Source organism: Anthonomus grandis, chromosome 2 (genome assembly GCF_022605725.1).
Source record: "Anthonomus grandis grandis chromosome 2, icAntGran1.3, whole genome shotgun sequence".
Taxonomy (NCBI): domain Eukaryota; kingdom Metazoa; phylum Arthropoda; class Insecta; order Coleoptera; family Curculionidae; genus Anthonomus; species Anthonomus grandis.
The window spans coordinates 14867812-14886904 of NC_065547.1; the positions used below are offsets into that span (position 1 = coordinate 14867812).

Sequence of the window (19093 nt, forward strand, 5' to 3'; positions counted from 1 at the left end):
GAAATTCTGCTGACAAAGAAAATGAACACTAGGGTACGACGAACGAAATTTGGAGGTAGTTACGACCGGGTCTCGGGCAAGAAGAGGTAACTGAAAGCAGTGCGGAAAAGCTTTGTGAAATGTTTGTTCCAAGAATAATAATAATAATAGTGTAAGTACAATATTTTATTATATCGAAGAAGACCACAATCATTGTCACTTTATTAAGTTACGTAACATTTCTTTCACTTTAATTATAGAATTCGCTACATATTCCTACGTACTTAAATTATTAATCGTGTTATGTCGATCTTAGTTTATCTCTTGTCAATTAGCTCTTTTATTTGGGTAACTCCACTTAAATCGTTATAATTATATTTTGCTGTTAATACAGGGTATTTAGTAAACTATATATTTTGTTTCAATGCTAAAGCGTACCTTAAGGTCCCAGTTACATACAATGTATGTAACCGTCACACGGCCTTGTCCTAGACTGGCCCAACCCCCGGTGTGAATATCTTGTTTATTCATTATTATTATTATTATTATTCTAAATTATGACAAACATTAGAAACCATAGCAACACTACTCAGATATTATGCAAAACAAGTGGATTATTATGTTGTAAAAATGGTTTAATATCATAGTACACATAAGGCCTTGCAAACTTTAAAAACAAATATTTCTAAAACTCTTCACTTTAGACACTTTTTTTTTACGAGAAAATAAGATTTTGCGTAAGTACTTGTATACAGGGTAGCATAGAAAAAGTTAAATATCTATAAGTTTTCTACCGAAATAGTGCTGTAAGTGGTCTAGGCGCCCTCTAGAAGTTTGGCCATAAAAGAAACAGAGCCTCGTTTCTCATACTAAAAAAAACCTTTCTATATCGAGTATTATGCCAAGCATCTGAGATTCTTCTCAGACAATAAGGAAAAATAGGATTTGACACCCTGTATCTGGCAAACTCGAACTTTTGGACTAAGGTATGTTTGGGTCTATTCACGTATATAGTATCTCCAGTTTCGAGATTTCCATACCTTTCACAGACACCCTGTATAGCACCCTGATTTCTCACTGCGGCCTTTATACCTATATCTTTTTGGGTTATAATTGTTTTTTCCTCTTGTGGATTCAATTATTTTATTAATTTATAAAGTACTTACCTGTAGTGTACAGAACAGACACACAAAACTAAAACTTTAAAGTGTTGTTTTTTTATTTGAAAGCAGTTTTATAAAGACAGAAAGGTCAGAAACATCTTAAAAGTTTACAGTGCAGGGGTTTACCTTTTTAGTAAGCAAAGCTGTTGACACTATATTAATAATCCTACCTTATATAAATTACCAGAATAAGGTGGTTTTAAGTAATTTCTTAATATAAATCAAATTTTTTACTTACACGTTTTATTAATTCTAAAGTGTAGTGAAAACTGAAAATAATTTTATTGTACGATAAGGATTCTATTATCTTGGAAGAATATATTGAATTATTATGAAGGCGCCTTTAGTTAATGTAATGAGGATTTTTAAATATGTTTCTTAAACATCATGACTAAATCATACTGGTAATGAATTTTAACAAACTTCGATGCAATGTGCGATTTATGTCGGAGACATTACGACATATGTTACCAAAATGGTATGGTATGTTTCTGGAATGGTTAGTGTTATCTGGGATAATCCCGAAATTATGTTATAAGCTATAAAAAAACCGATTTTAAGGCAAATAGTCCATAAAAAGTACTTTTTACGTTTGTTGACACCCTGTATATCTTAATTTCTGGAAGTTCTTCTGTATCCCCGTATATAATTCATTAATATTTCTCTTAATATGATGTTTTTCAAGTATAACGATATGAAGGATTTACTATCTAAAACAGTCAAATCTACAGAGTTTACTTATATGTCTTGGCCTATCCTGTACATTTTTCCCACATTTAAATCCATATTTTCGAAACGTCTTTGAAACATCACCACTCGATGTACAAAAATTTACAAAATTTTCAGTTCAATCGTCGCTCTTGCTTATCCACGGGGGCTGTACACAGAAGAATAAAAAAAATAAAAAACGAGAGTAAAACTGCTAAAGGATGGTATGAAAACAAATTTAATTTTTGCAATTTCGCCCCGGGCAAAACGGCCAGTGTTCGACCGAATGTTTTAACGTGAGCCTTTTTTGTTTTTAGAAACAAGAGGAGGAGCGAGAGGTGAAAAAGAAGGAGAAGAACAGAGAACCGACCGAGCGGTCCGCATCACGTTCCCCCACGCCCTCCAAACGGAAGGAGAAGAAGAAGAAAAGGTCTCGGTCTAGGTAAGATTCTTTTTCCATCACCCTGATCTCTAAACAAGCATTTAAATCATTAAGACTTACCTTTTCCCTATTAAAAACATTCAAAATATCTTCTTTTTTTTTTGTTAGATCTCAGAACCGAAACAGTCATGACAGAAGTCGAGACCGTTCACGTACCCGCGAACGTGAACGCGAAGAAGAACGCGAGAGGGAGCGAGAAAAAAAGCGCGAGAGAGACAGAGAGCGTGAGAGGGAACGTGAACGAGAGAGAGAACGCGACAGGGAGCGGGAAAAAGAAAAGGACAGGGAACGGGAGAGACAAGACAAGCTCAGTACCAAGGAACTGCTACGTGAAAAAGAGATCGAAGAGGAGGCGAAGGAGAGAAAAAAGGCAGACAGGAGAGCGAGAGAAAAGGAAGCAGCTTATCAGGAACGATTAAGAATGTGGGAAACTAGAGAACGGAGGAAAGCGAAGGAGTACGAAAAAGAACGGGAGCGGGAGCGTTTGAAAGAAGAAGAACGGGAGAGGGATGCCAAAAGACTCAAGGAGTTCCTGGAGGATTACGATGACGAGAGGGACGACGTGAAGTTTTACAAGGGAAGAGAGTTGCAACGCAGGGTAGCGGAGCGTCTAAAAGAAGCCGAAAGCGACACCAAGGACCGCCTGAAAGAAAAAGAGGAAATGGAGGAACTGAGACGGCGAATATTCGCCGAGGACCACGAGGATCCCAACGAGGCGTTCGAAAAGGCTAAGAAGGAACGCGAGGACCAGTACAGACCGAAACTGTTAATAGACGTCAACTTGGAGCATTGGAAGCAAAAAGAGAAAGAAAAAGAGCGAGAGCTGGAGAGACAGAAGGCGAGGGAGCGTGAGAAGCACCGCGAGATGGAGAGAGACAGACGGCATAGGGAGGAAAGGGAGAAGTACGTGGTGGCGCAGGCGGCAAAAGAACTGGAGGCTGTGGAGGCGGAACCGATTGAAAGTGAGAGTGACGACGATATGGACACGAATAATTTTAGTCCGCCGGCACCTCCTGAGCCGGAACCGGAGTCCGCATCGAATGATAATTCGGATTCTGCACAAGTAATTGAAAACAAATATATTTTCGTAGAAATTTGATTTATTTTTGTGTCTTTTTTTTTAGTGGACCCAAGTGCAAGCTCCAGACGAAGATTCCAGACAGTCATTTGTCTCCCAGCAGGATCAGTCGCCCACACCAACGAATATTGGCATGAAAATTACGCTCTCTAAGCCGAACGCTTTAAATAATGCACTCTCACCGACGCAAGTAAGTTTTTTGTAAACCCCCAATTTTTTTATGAGGTTACAATATTGGGATATAAAATTGGGTTTATTGATTGGTAGGTATGTAAGAAGTGTAATAAAAAGCGGTGATTTTAAATACAAATTTTATTTTCGTGATTTACAAAATTACTTTATTAAAATCATCGCCGCGACGAATAAAGGCAAATTTAATAATTATTGAACGATTCTAGAGGGTTCGGTCAATATCAAAGCGCTCCAAAAATTTTGCTCGTGACGTAACGCGTTTGGGCCATGCACTTCGGGTTGATTTTCGGGTGAATTCAGCTGTTGATGTTGCCGTTGTTCGTCCACGGAAGGCTGCCTGCAACGCTGCCAGACTTTGCAGATTGCCGTGAACGTTAGGATGCTCTATTACTATCTTAAAATAATTAAATCTATATCTTTATCTGCTCCTACTTTACAATTTAGTTAAAAAAAAAGTGCATCCTTATTTCTCTTTTTATAATTTAAACTTCCATTTTTTCAAATTTTATCATTTATCTAATGCCTTGTTACTTGCCAATAGGAGTTCTTTCTATATAAATCTGACAACGGCGCATCTACTAGTTGTGCCACCTGATGAAACGAGATTCGAGAGGTTAGGTTGTTTATATTTATGTTCTGTGGTTGCCGGTATTTCTGACGAGATCCGCAGTAAACATTAGCTCATTTTTGTGTTTTTTTTTTTAAATCGGAACTGTTTATTTCCGCGAAACGTGTATGTTATATTTATGTAAACTCTTCGCGTACTAAATCACAAATTGTATTTTCGGACTAGAAAAATCCTCGGAAAAACCGGTTCTCCGGCGCGCCGCGGTTTTATTTGTTTATATCAGACTTTAATACTTTAGTTCGTCTTTAATTGAATGTTTTTCTCCTAGTTCGGCTAGTTAATACCAACGTGTAAATATGCTTAAAAAGTGTTGTGTTCCGGGTTGTAACGGAAACTATAAAAACGGACCTAAAGTGCATGTCTTCGGTTTTCCTAAGAATATAAATCTAAGGCGAAAATGGGTAAAAGCCATACACAGTTTACTGCTCACAGTGAGTCTCAAGACAGCAAAAAGCTAAAAAATTTTAAAATTGAATACATACCTGGTCCATGCATTAATTGGGCAATTGTTTTTAATTGTAATTTAAATGTTGAAACTTTTTTATATAGTGAGCCAGTTTGTGTTTTAACATCAAAATTTAAAACTCCATATACTTTCCATAGCTTAGATGATTTATATGCAATACTTGAAGCAATAGACCTTACTATTATTACCCTGCCTTTGGAGGAAAATGTTACCAATAATGACAACCCCGACTGTGACTTAAATCCAAATACTGCTACCAATTCCCTTGGCAATACTATTCTCGATCATGTCAAACCATCAAATGACATAAATAAAATGAAATGTGTGTTCGATTTTGTGTCAAATATACTAAAAAGTTTTGAAAACATTGAAGACAACAAAATAGTGCATGCTTTAGATTTTATTTGTGAACAATTAGCTTTGCTTACAACTGCAAAGGAAAGGTACAGATATTCAAGTAGTCCAATAATTTTGACTTCTATAATCTATACTATTAGTCCTCATGCGTACAAGTATTTAAGAAATTATGGATCCCTAATTTTACCACATCCTCAAACTATAATGGGTATTTGTAACAAACACATGACTGATCCCCACATAGATGAAGAAAAAAAAATGTTTTTAACTTATGCCCAAAATGTGTTTAGTTTACTAAAGGATCATGAGAGATTTGTGACACTACAAGACAATTATTGAAAATTTAGAGGAGATTGGGTACATAGTTTTTTGTGTTATAAGTGATAATAATGCCATTAACGGGAAAGTCATGAGTCATTTTTCAACTGCAGACCAACTTAGCATTGTTTATCCTCATCCCATAGATAATCAGAGACCATTATTTTACCTATTTGACACAGTTCACTTACTTAAATGTCTATTTAATAATTGGCTTAACTCTAAACCAGACCAAAAATTTTATTTTCCTGATTTTGACACTTCGAAGAAAAAATTTGCTTTTTTTTCTGCAATTAAAAAATTACATGAATTGGAGTATGATAAACTTTTTAAGCTTTTAAAGTCAATATATGTATTTATGTTTATATAATATAACATTTTTTACTACTTCGTGGTATAAAAAAATTATTATAAATACCTAAATACATATGTTGAATTTTGGCACAGATGTAGGGGAGTTGGGAGTCTGCATTTAATATTACACCATATTATTTAACCTGACATTCAACCAGAACTAAAACATACCTTTGAATGTTTCCTGAACTCTATTCTATTCCTAGCATTTTTAAAATAAGCCAAATATTGAGATATTAGCATATGAAATCCCTTGGTTTTTAAAAATCGGTGGCCCACATCGATGACGTCACGCGCCAAGCACTAAGGCCTTGTCTTTGAGTGGGTGTTGGTTCGGTGCGTTGCTCACTCGATGACACTTAGAACCTCTCTACCTTTTTGTTCTTGGGATCTAAGCTTGTTGGTTTTTAGCACCATTGCGGCAAGAACTCTTAGTGTCCCCATAAATCTCAAATTATTGGCGCGTTACTAGAGTATTCCATTAGTCGTTTTTGATAGTATCAGGTTACGTTGTTTGGTTCCTAGTATATGGTGTTGTGGTTTGCCTTAATTGTGTTTATGTAGGAACGTAACTATAACATTAATTTTCAAACATAAAGTTTTGTTAAAGAACAAAAAAAAACACTAATTGTAACTCCTCCGACATGGCTATTCTGACTTTTACACGTCCTCGGATTATCTTGGACTAAAGAGAGAGATTCGTTATGTTACTTTAATCATTTAATTTCAAGCATGATAAAATAACACAAGCGACTGGAATGTAACTGTTCTGTCAACTTTTGGAATATTAAAATATACTCACCGGGAAATCTCGGCCCCCTTGCAGTATGTCACTTTACATCAGTTAACACAATGTTACATTTCAATATTTAGATATACGGCAATAGGATTTCTTTTTGTTTGACAACTAGCACCTAAAATAGTAAGGGCTTCCCCAGACGCTCCAGTATCGCTAAACAGTAAGCATCTCAACAAATTAGACAGATGATATATTTCTATTATAACCATGTTTATTTGTGTTCAACAACAATTATAAGATCAACTATTTCTCTCATATTCACCATTATTAAATTCAGCACCCTCATGCCACCAGTAATTAACAGATCAAACGAACTTACCTAAGTGAAGTTCGATCTGGATTATATGAAGCCTTGTCGAAGTAAATAAGTAGAACAGGTAGTATCTCCTATGGCATCGAGTCTCACACAAATTCAAAGCAAATAAAAAAAACCCCCGGTCCTGCATACCTAAATCCATTGCATACCTTCAGTCTTCTTCAAAGCTACATTGTTGCAAGGGAAATAGGGAAATAAATAATAGGGTAGGGAAGGGACTTATTTACTTTGACAAGGCTTCATATAATCCAGATCGAACTTCACTTAGGTAAGTTTGTTTGATCTGTTAATCATATTTCAGCCTTATCTCGTAAATAAGTAGAACAGGTAGCTATTTAAAGCAAGTTGCAACAATTTTCATTGGAAACATGTCATATTAATAATAATTAAACAACATAACGAACAGAATAACGAGAAAAAATAATATTAGGCACACACTTAGAATTGGTATGTACATAAAACATTAATTCTAAGGATGGCAACAACATAATATGGTTAACATTTATTTTTCAAGATAACTTATATCTTAATAAAAATGTACCTAATTAATATGACAAATAACAAATCTGGAAAATACTTTCCTATACTAACATTAGAAACAAGAAATTTAAAAATAAAAACTCATCGTTATACTAACAACTAAGAACAGTCGTTGCAAAATTGTCTTTTTCAAGCAAAGGTCTGTTATAATGGATTGGCAAAAACAGAGGATTTCTCCGACCAGCCAGCTGCAAGCCGAATAGAGTCATAAGATACTCCCTTTCGCGCAGCTGCAGACATCGCAGCATGGCGAGTACTATGAGCTGTGAATTGGTTCGTATCCAACCCACTCTTCTTTAGAATCACCTTTAACCATCTAGAAATTGTTTGAGAAGTGATCTCTATGAGGTTTCTTAACGGTAATAAAAAGATTTTTTGACGTCTGTCTTAAATTCTTGTTTTTTTTTAAATATTCAATTAAGGTTCTAGCTGGACAAATTTTCTTATCTTGATTAAAGAAAGGCAAAAGAAGAGTAGGTCGAATGCGACCTTTGGCTGAAGTTTTAAGTTTTTTAGGTATTTTAACCTCAACTTTGTTTTTATCTATAATAATATTTTCAACTTCTATGTTGTCTAAAGTCTGTACTCTTTGACCAGTAGCCAAGGCAATAAGGATTGCTAATTTATATGTGAGGTCTTGAAGGCTTAATGTTTCATTAGAAATAGATTTAACATATGTCAAAACAATACAGGGGTCCCATGTGTAATTGTATCTGGGAGCAGTAGGTCTTAAACTATGGACCTCTTAATTCTAAAATCCGAAGTTAATTCTGGCCCCGAAACTTGAGTAAAAGCTGCTCTAAATGAATTTAAAGACGTATAAGTAGCTCCATTTTTAAATTGAGTAGTAAACAATTTTAAAATGTCTGGGACAGAGGCTGAATAAACATTCATGTTTCGAGATTTTCTAAATTGCCACCACAGTTTAAGACCTGAATTATATTGTTGAATTTTAGAGGTAGTAATGGAGGACAAGCAAATTTCTAAAGCTTCTTCAGGTACTGAACCAGCTTTCAGGGCTTGGAGGATAACACTCCTGCCACCAGGGAAATTTTTCGCCAAAGTGGATGAGACACGTTCCTGAAAGAAAGTAAACGTTCGTCAGCCTCGAAAACTAAAGGTGTTGATTCTAAAAATGATGTAAAAAGTGGGTACCATGGCTGGGATGTCCAGAAGGGCACAACGACAATTCCTCTAGCTTTTTCCTCTTTTATTTTGTGCAAAGCACGAAGAATAACAGAAAATGGTGGAAAAGCATGAAAGAAAAACTTGTTCCATTTTATCGTAAAGGCGTCCCCTGCTATGCATTCTGAACCTCCCAACCATGATACAAGCTTTTTGCATTTAGCGTTCATTTTTGAAGCAAAGAGATCAACTTGTGGCTTCCCAAAAGTGGATATTATATCTTTAAACACCAAGTTGCTTATTTCCCATTCGGTTTCTTTGGATAATTTAAGTCTGGATTGTACATCTGTTTCAAAATTGTCTTTAGACTTTATATAACTGGCATATAAATAGATATTTTTACCCTCGCACCATTGCCAAATAATACGAGATAATTTATTTAGGGATTGGTGCTGTACACTTCCCATCTTATTAATATAAGCCATGGCAGTTGTACTGTCAACTCGGAATAATATGTTACGGAATAATGTTACCAAAAACATACTCAAAATATTATGTTGTCACCAAAAACAAGTATGTATGTTGCCAAAAACATACAATTTAAAATGTACGTCACCAAAAACGTACAATTTGGTACTTACTGTTTAACTGGTGGACATCCACCCTAACTGTTTCACGAACAGAGTGACGAGGCAACAAATCACTATCATACGGTGAAGAATATGCACTGGGTTCTCCGGCATCACCGCCTCTAGAGCTCCCCATACTCTCCAAACGTCGCCTTTTTTTTCCACTATTAATTTCATCTAATTGTCGTTGCATTTCGGCCAATCGTTTTTCTAAACGCCGATTTTTCCGTTCTCTAGATCGACTACGAGAATGTTGTCGTTTACGGCTGTGCTTAGGCATATTAACCTATTTATTTAATGAACAATGAACAACACGGTAACACGGTACAAAATAAAAATCGATAATTTCGAAAAGCATTTTCAGCAAAATGTTTTAAAACCAAATAAACAGCTTTTAGCTCTAAATAATTTATATGATAAGTTTTTTTACACCTGGAAAATTTCCGTCAGGTCACTAACTTTCCTTTTATAACTGATATTTTTAAAATTATTTTTAGGGTCGCACAGATTCGAGGAAAAAGAAAATCGACCTCAGGGACGTGTTCAATCCTGACGAGGACGACACAAACACCGCATTGAAAAAACGAAAATTGGTTCCTTTGGACTACAACGAGGACAAAAAGAGTAAAAAAGACAAAGAGGAAAAGAAGGCGGACGAGGCGAAATCCCAAGAGGAGAAACGGAAACACATCAAGACGTTGATCGAGAAAATCCCGACGGAAAAGGAGGCGCTGTTCGCGTATAAACTCGAATGGACCCAGATCGATAATTCGTTGATGGAGCGCAAAATACGGCCGTGGATCAATAAGAAAATCATCGAATATATCGGGGAGCCGGAGCCGACCCTGGTCGATTTTATTTGTAATAAAGTGCTGGCCGGGTCTTTACCACAAACGATATTGGAGGACGTACAAATGGTAAGTTTTAAGGAAATTTAAACATAAGGTGGCACTTCTAATGTAATTATTTTCGTGATTTTTTTAATGATATCCGAAGAATGCCCTAAAGAAGCTTTTAAAACAAACAGTATGTCAATCTGACCACTATAAACTGAAACTGTTCTCTTAGATATGATTTTATAAATAAAAACTGAAAAACATTCCATACAAACTTTTAAAACCATAATCAAGCGGATTGAAGCACTAGGAGTGGAGTTAACATTCAATTTATCTGAAAGTGCCTTTTCTTTTAGACATGATTTAAAAAAATTGTATAGTAACGCTTCGAATGCATGGATTTTTAAAATGAAAGCTGAAGAATCTTGTATCGAAACTTTTTAAACGAAAGTTAAGCCGCCGACCACTATTAGTACGGTTATGACCAATTTACGTTAAAGTGCCTTTTCTCTTAGACCTGATTTTCAAACATCTGTATAGAAAAGTTTTTAATGCATGCATTTTCGTGATTTTTTAAATAAAAGCTAAAGAACGTTTCAAAGAAACGTTTAAAGCAAAAAACAAGTTGATCTGAGCACTAGGAGTAGAGTTAAAATTCAATTTACCAGCAAGTGCTTTCTCTCTTGAACCCAATTTCAAAAATTTGTATAAAAAAAGTGTATAGCGCATGGATTTTCATGATCTTTTCAGTAAAAGCGGAAGAAAGGTCCAAAGAAATTTTTAAAACAAAATTCAAGCTGATCGGAGCACTAGGATCAGAGTTAATACTTAATTTACCAGAAAAAGCCTTTTCTCTTAGATGTGATCTTCAAATATTTATATAGTAAAGGCACAGCATAAAGAAACCAGCAGTCGCACTCCGCTCGAAAATGTAAGCGAACTAATAGCATCCTTAGCCATGCCGCAGCCATGTTCTCCGGATGCCGAGCTCACTGTTTATCGAACTGTGTTCATGGGTGTATCGCCTAGTTCAGCGCCGTACTTAGTGACTATTTTGATAGCGTTTTTACAAAGCGTAGTGTTTTTTATAAAAACTTTTGTGATTTTGATTAAAATTACTCAAAGAATGGTCTCTTAAATTTATGGTACATACCTAATTAACTTCCTGCACGTATTCTTCTATATCGTCGTTGTTAGATGTAGAAATGCGATGTTTATTTTTGTTTAAATATTTTGTTAATGTATGAACTTTATTAATATTAAAAAATAAATATTTGTACTATGTAGGTATTTTTATTTTACAAGATAATAATATCTAAAAAAATGTTTAAGTCCGGCTCTAGCCAAGGCAAAAGCCGCGTGGACCGTAGCGAGTGTCAGCGGCATCCCTACTATAAGCAAATATGCCGCGCCTGCGTTAGTACACATGCACCGAACTCGCTTATTCAAGCCAATGTATTTTTATTGAAGTGCGACTGCTGGTTTCTTTATGCTGTGGTAAAGGTCGCAGGCGGTACATGGATTTTTGTGATTTTTTCAATAAAAGCTGAAGAACGTTCCAAGAAACGTTGGAAACAAAAAGCAAGTTGATCTGCGCATTAGATGTAGAGTTATAATTCAATTAATTTTGAAGTGCCTTTTCTCTTAGACTCGAACGTTCTAAAGACACTTTTAAAACAAAAATCAGGCCAATCGGAGTTCCAGGAATAAAGTTATGACTCAATTTACGTTAAAGTGCATTTTCTCTTAGACTTGATTACTCAGCAGACCTCAGCAGGAAAAAAGAGATCCACTCGAAATGATTGATATCTATAGTTCTGCTCTTCCCTACACAAATGCCAACAATGACAATGACGTTTGTGTTTTACCCAACAAAAAAAACAAATAAAAAAGAACAAAATAGAGGGAAGTTGGGAATCCTGAAATTTCGCCAAAGGGCAGCAAGAACCCGTTTGCAGAGAAGATCGATATCTCTGCATTCAATAAAACTGGTTCCAAGACTACAGATCTTGTCTTGGAACCGGATACATTAAATCTTTGATAAAAGGTCAAAGAACAAGTCAAACACTCCTAGTGAAGACCAAGAAGAAGGCTGGACACTCGTAAAAAACAAGAAAAAACAATAAACGATGGCAACCCCAAAGAAGCAATCCCAAACTCCAAACGCAAACCGCCCGCCACCAGTTAAAGGCCCAGTAACAAATCCTTAACTGAAGGGACTCTTACTAGAACATGGTTTTTTGCCACCGGCTTCAATGCTTCCGTAAGGGCGGATGATGTAAGGACACACTTAATGAAGGCATCAGAAAGGATTATATTTGTGAAAGAATGCATATAAAGAAAGCAAATTAATGAAATTCCTTTTGGATAGGTGTAGCATTGAACCAGGGAGCAGAGATAATTGAATCAATGACAGTTTTTCATCAAAATGTATGTTCCATTCGAAATAAGGTTCAAAAGTTAGAGACTTTTGAGCTCTCGGGAAAGGCAGGATTTTATATGTCTTATAGAGTATTTTATTTCATATCCAGGGGTATGTATATCTAGAAAAACTCACAAACATGAAATAGCACTAATTATGAGCAAGGCCGGTATTGTTGGTACTGAAAGAAAGGACTTAGTTGACCTATCAGTTGAAATGACCTGTGAGATAGAAGCTATTGGGATAAAAAATTAAATCTCACCGTAGATGCCGTCTACCGTCCACCAGGAGGTCACTGATTTATTTCTCAATATTATGACAAATCTGTTTGAAATTTTAAATTGTAATTTTAAGCATGTATGTCTTATTGGAGATCATTTGGAATTATAGTATTGCATTTTCCAATTTTCATTATATAGTTTAACCAAAAACATTTTTTCAAGCACCAGGTTAGCAAATTGTATTGACATTATTTTTATCAACCTTAAAGATATCTTACCTTACTCTACTAATGTTCTGGAGACTGTGGTATCAGAACATAATGCTATATTAATTGAATTACAGCTTATAGAATCACAACACTATAAAACAAAAAAAACGCATTTTTCATAAACCTATAACACAAAGGGGCATTCAGAATATTATTGCAATTTTAGAGACTGGTCTTTTCTAGAAACAACATTAACACCTGAAATGAAGGCACATAGTTTCATGAATCTATTAACCAGCGCCATGGAAGCTTCAATTCTTGTCAGAAAAAAATCCGCGGTTGGCAACAAAAGTGTGTCTTGGTTTAATGATGAATTCAGGCAAATACGGGAAACCTTACAATTTTTAAGTTCATTATATTTAAGGTCTAGATGCCCAAATTTTGCAGAACAACGCAGAATTTTTAAACATCAATATAGGGGAGCATTAAAAAAAGCAAAAGTGCAAGCAAATTCAAATTTTATTTATTTTTTCAAGTTGACAATCAAGTAAAACCAGCATGGCAGATTGTTAATGTATATCGAGGGTCAGGGGGCAACAGTGAGATCCCCAGTGATCCCACTCCATCAGATTTTAATAATTTCTTTACAGGTATTGGACAAATCATTCTAAATGTAATCCCTTTAACGGACAATGGCCCAGATTTTTTAGGTAAAATTTATTCAGGTTTCAGATAATATCCTTAAAAAATAAACATTCTAAATATATTTATGATATGAATGTGCCCTTCTTAAAACAAATAAGAGAGTATGTTATTTACCCATTAACAATACTTTTCAACTTATGTATCAAGGAGGGGGTTTACCTAAAATGTTTTAAAATTCAAAAATTGGTGCCAACCCATAAAAAAGGAGGCAAAACAATTTAAATAACTATAGACCAATTTCTTGAATACCAATAATTTCTAAAATCTTTGAAAAGCTATTAAAAGACCAACTTTATAAGCATTTTGAAAAACAAAATATTAACAAATTTCCAATATGATTTTCGAAAAGGCAATTTTACCACAGGGGCAAGATTGGAGCTCCTGGAGTATGTAGTTGAGGGCTTTGATGAGTCGTCTATTTATATAGATAGATAGATAGAGTTGTCTATTCTTCGGTCTTTTAAAGCTGCAAATTTATCGATGATATCGTCATAAAATGGTTCTACACTTATAAGTTCATTTAAAAGTTCCGTTTCAATAGAAATCTTTGCTAAGTTAGTAAGCCTATTTTCTGGTACTGAATTCCGTAGGTATGTTTTAATTCTTTTTAAGCAAGAAAAACTACCTTCTACTGAAACACTTGTAGAAGGAATGGTCACAATTAGACGAATTCATTTTGTAGCTTCTTTAAAAATGTCACTATTTTCGTGTAACTGTTCCAACAGTTTATCTAACTGAATATTGCGGTTATTTTCGTCATTATAGATGAAGTTTAATTAATTTTTTAGCCGTGGGAAATCAGTAAATATATTAGGGAAAGAGTCTTTTAAATTATTTAATGATTCAATGGGAAATAGAATACTCTTCAAACTTAGTTGTATCTATCAACGTAACAAAAGCAATTTTTTCCAAATCTTGAAACCTCGTATCAATTTGTCCTAATATTGTATCTAAAAGTTCACAATATAGAACTTTGTACTTTTGAAAAAGTTCTTTGGTCGTCAAAGTTTTTCGTCCATGACGATAATTCGATGGCACTGACACTCTTAAACTCACGAAATCAAATAATGATTGGAAACTGTTTTCATTTCTCTTTTCTTTAATAAGTTGCTGGGTGTTCTGAATTTGTGACATGCAAAGGCTAATATTTAGTGAACGTTTCTGTAACGTGTCAAAAAGAATATTAGTAATTTCGAAAATGTCACTAAAAATGCTGATGAAAAGACCAAACTCAAAATCATGGAGGTGGTTCAAGAAACCAACGCTTTGAGTTATTGAAGTTTGATCCGAAGTTTTGTCGTCTCTAATTTCAGCAAATACTTGTTTTAAACCATCCCATTTATTATGAATAACATTTACAATCTTAGAGTTAGATGTCCATCGCGTTATTGCTGACGTAGGTATTCTTCTTTTAATGATCTGATCAGCTACATAAGTTCTTTTTGAAGAATGATGAAAAAATGAGGGAAAACTATTCACATTTGCAAAAAAAATACGACATTGTGGTATAGTACTGCAACTCTGTTGGAGTACTAAATTAAAACGGTGGGCTGCACAGTGTACAAAAACGGCTTGTGGAGCTTCAACTTTAATTTTTGATTGCAGACCATTTACATGTCCAGACATAACACTAGCACCGTCAAAACACTGCCCCACTAATTTCGAACGATAATCATATTTTTTTATTCTTTTGGTAACTAAGTTAAAAAGAGCATCAGCTGTTCGGTCCAAACTTACATCGAAGAATCCTAAAAATCTTTCGACCACTTTCCCTGCACTATTAACAAATCTAATTATTATGCTGCATTAGGACTTTTGAAGAATGTCCGCTGAATCGTCCACTTGAATAGAAAAAAATTACATTCTTTTATTTCGCGGTCTATATGTTCATCGAGATAATCGGAAATGCAGTCTATTAGTTCATTTTGAATAGTTTTTGAATTGGCAGAGAAAATAGATGATACCTTTTTATAATGCTCTTAAATATCTATGTTACTAATCGATATGTACGAGTGCAAAAGTTCTTTAAAATTACCACGATTGTCCGAAGAATAAGTTTTATCACGCCCCCGAAATGCTAGCTCTTGCTTGGCTAAATACACAGTAGCACGAATGGGTAACTGCATAAACCTTCTATTTAATAGCACTTTATCGTTAAATTGTTTTATACATAACCTGGAATTTTTCTTTAGAGCGTCTTCAATACTTGTAAGGTTTTTTTTTAATTCACAAAGGACAAGGCAGATTGAATGTGCTCCGAAGATGCTTCATGTCTACTACAACCTCTTGTCACTTTTCCAAAATTATTAAATTCCTCTTTATTCCATACATTCGATTTCACACCAATAATCAGACAGGGCAGACAAAATAGTTTTTTTAAATAAACACTACCGCACAACCACTTATAGTCAGAGTTCCACTGATTTCTAAACCTACGAACGAAGGTTCTATCTTTTGATTTTCCCTGCTTTTCTATATAGAGAAAAGGCTTAGGCCCCTCTGAATTTAAAAAGTCCTTTTTATCATCGTTTTTCCACCTAGAAAATGGTGTTTCTATCAAGATGCAAATTGGGTCATATAACGGCAACATTTTATAAAAAAAATTCCCGAACGCGATGGAATTTACTTCCGATAAACAAGAACTAAGTCAATAGAATAAGAACCTTTGGCTGGCAGCGGCATGCATACGCAGCGCCGTTCTGTAAATTACCCCGCGTGTTTGTCCGTCCGTTGCCATAGCAACCGTCGTAAGCGCGGGGGGAGGTGTTGCATCGGATTATTGTTTCTGCTAATTGTGCTGCATTGACACATGCGGTGGCGGTCGCCGCTGCTCTTATGAGAATATGTTTAGCGCGCTCGGGTTTCTGAATACTTTTGCAAATATATTCTTTATAGGATTACACTAATTTTGATAAATCAGATAAAATAAAGAATTAATTTGTTATAAAATATAAAACAAACTAAATTGTAAACGTAAAGATGTCGATTTTAAAACTCTTACATTTTTTAAAATTTGTGGTGAAGCGGCGCTTCACCCGCGTCCCCTGACGAGCCGCTACTGGGCAATAGAGGTCGGTCTTGGGACTCTATTATCTATGCCAATGACATTGACCAGTCTGTGAAGGCAAAGTGGTGTCCTTTGTGGCACAAATGCTCTCTGCAGCCTGGCCCAGTTAGGTGAGATGGTGGAGGGAGCGGCCACAGGGCTGGGTTCCTGGTTGAATTCAAATAAACTTAAGCTAAATGTTGCCAAGACTGATAAGTTTTGTTCTCTTTAAGAAAAACTGAAGACAAGGGTGTTGAATTTAATGGAGTGAGATTTCTGGGTGTTTACTTCGATCCTATTCTAGTCTTCAACAAGTATATTGACTTTGTTGCTAAAAAAGTATCAAAAAGTAAAACATCTCTTAAAAAATTACAAAAAATCTGTAGATAAAAATGTTTTACTGATTGTTTCTCATTCTTTAACACAGTCAGCATGCAATAATTATGTTCTGTTGGCTTGAGGTCACGCTCAGGAAGCAGAGAGGGTTTTTGGACTGCAAAAGCCCACCTTTGAGTGCGAGTTGTTAACGGACATGGATTCATTTAAGAAACTAAAAATAATTACTTTGCCATCTAGGTATATTTTTGAATGCCCCCTATATACAAAAAGAAACTTAAACAGGTATAATTAAATATTGCAATTACATTCTTATAACACAAGATAAGCTGAGAACCTGCACTTACCCTTTCTTAGATGCAAAAAGTCAAAAATATCCACTTGGTACTATGTGCCCACATTCTTTAACAAACTGCCTGCTTAAATAAAAATATTTCCGCATAAACAATTTACTTCAACAGTTAAAGAAATGTTGTCTGAAGGGGTGTTTGTGAGTTTGGGGTGAAGTTGAGTTTTGATGAATTTTTGCATGTTAACCTTTAACTTAAAAATTAAAAAAAGGCTTATTTGTTTGTGTTAAATATCCAACCTTTTGTCAGTATTGTGTTGTATTATTCTCTATGATTTTTTTAAATATTTTTTGTAACTTATATATTTACTTACTTAATTTTATATGTATAAATGTGAAGACGATTGTTATCAGCAATACGAATATACCTTACTTTACTTTACTAAAAGCTGAATAACGTTCCAAAGAAACTTTTAAAACAAATCAAACCGATCGGAGTACCAGGAGTAGAATTATTAATAAAAATTAAAAAAAAAATAAAAATTAATAAAAATGTTTCTAATGTACGGATTTTCGTAACTTTTTAAATGAAAGTTAAAAAAAGTTCCACAGGAATTTTTAAAACAAAATCAAGTCTTTCTGAGCACTAGAAGTAGAGTTATGACTCAATTTACTTAAAACAGTTTTCTCTTAGACATACTAGGAGACGTTCTAGTGCCTAAAGTAATTTGGTATTTGTGGCTTTCTCCAAATGTTTTTATCGATGTTACATCAATATATATTTTATACAAATTTTGTTTTTTAGGTGCTGGACGAGGAAGCAGAGGTGTTCGTAGTGAAAATGTGGCGGTTGCTTATTTACGAAGTCGAAGCTAAAAAATTAGGTCTGGCCAAGTTATAAATATTATTTTGGATATTGTGTAAATATAAATAATTGTCTTAAGTTTCTTATCGCATTAATAAACCGAGTACCATATTTAGTTGTGTCTTATTTATACTTATTAGTTCCTGAGAAACAATTCTCTTTAGTTCTTGGAGAATCCTTATCATATTTGACATTAATTTGCGATAAAATATCTTTCCCGGTCCTAAAACACCTCTGATAACACCTTAGCGAATTTGAGAACTTTTTGCCTTACCTTGGTACATCAGTGATAATGGCCATTTTGGTTCGACACGCAATATATCCACTGTTAAACGGCAAAAGGCCCTAACCCACATTTTCCCGCAAATGCCATTTCTCTTTCAAAATAATAGCGAAAAAAAAAGGAGTTTATTAAAGTAACGCCCTAAGCCTCTGTAAAATATATATACCGGCTACAATAAGAAAAATCAAACCTATGCCACAACAAAAAAAAAATCACATAAAAAAGTATCACCTATTCAAAAAAAAATTTTGAGTAAAAAAGGCCTTACCCGCAGTTTTTTTTGGAGAAATCGATGAAAAGAAAATCCAAATCCACAGACTATTCTTTAACGATCAAAATATTTTCAAATTATAGGCAACTATGTTAGCCACATGACATTGACAGTCGAAATCATTTAATCCCGCTCTCTGCTATACCCTGCTGAAGCGTCGTCAAAGTTTTAATAAACTATTCAGTTCTTGTGAGAAAAGCAAGTTTAGGATAAGTACAACTTGGTTTTTACGTTTTACTAAGTCGATGATATGTAGTATTTGCATTATAGGCTTTGAACTATATTTTGCATGTTGCAATAATAATTATTTCAAAATAGAATAATTTGAGGTTATGTGGCTTAGGGCTTTTTGCTTTGTATGACTGAGGCTTAGGGCCATTTGCTTTAAAATATTTGAGGGATAGGCCTTCTTGTAACAATATTTTTTTATATATATGTGGCATACGCCCTTTATTTTTTCTTAGCATAATTATTTATTTTAGAGTATTTAGTTCAATTTAAATTAATAAAATAACA

The 19093-nt window shown here is 34.7% G+C and overlaps 1 protein-coding gene across 1 annotated transcript in view; it reads left to right on the top strand.

Moving 5' to 3' along the window:
* The window catches only part of LOC126747928 (RNA-binding protein 25-like), a 41374-nt gene extending 23236 nt beyond the window's left edge, over positions 1 to 18138 (top strand). The window contains exons 6-10 of the mRNA XM_050456898.1: positions 2168 to 2292; positions 2401 to 3355; positions 3417 to 3560; positions 9592 to 10011; positions 17964 to 18138. Of these exons, the coding sequence (XP_050312855.1) occupies positions 2168 to 2292; positions 2401 to 3355; positions 3417 to 3560; positions 9592 to 10011; positions 17964 to 18059 (1740 nt within the window). The 3' untranslated portion in view covers positions 18060 to 18138. The remainder of the gene's footprint in view (positions 1 to 2167; positions 2293 to 2400; positions 3356 to 3416; positions 3561 to 9591; positions 10012 to 17963) is intronic.
* The last annotated feature ends 955 nt before the right edge of the window (positions 18139 to 19093 follow it).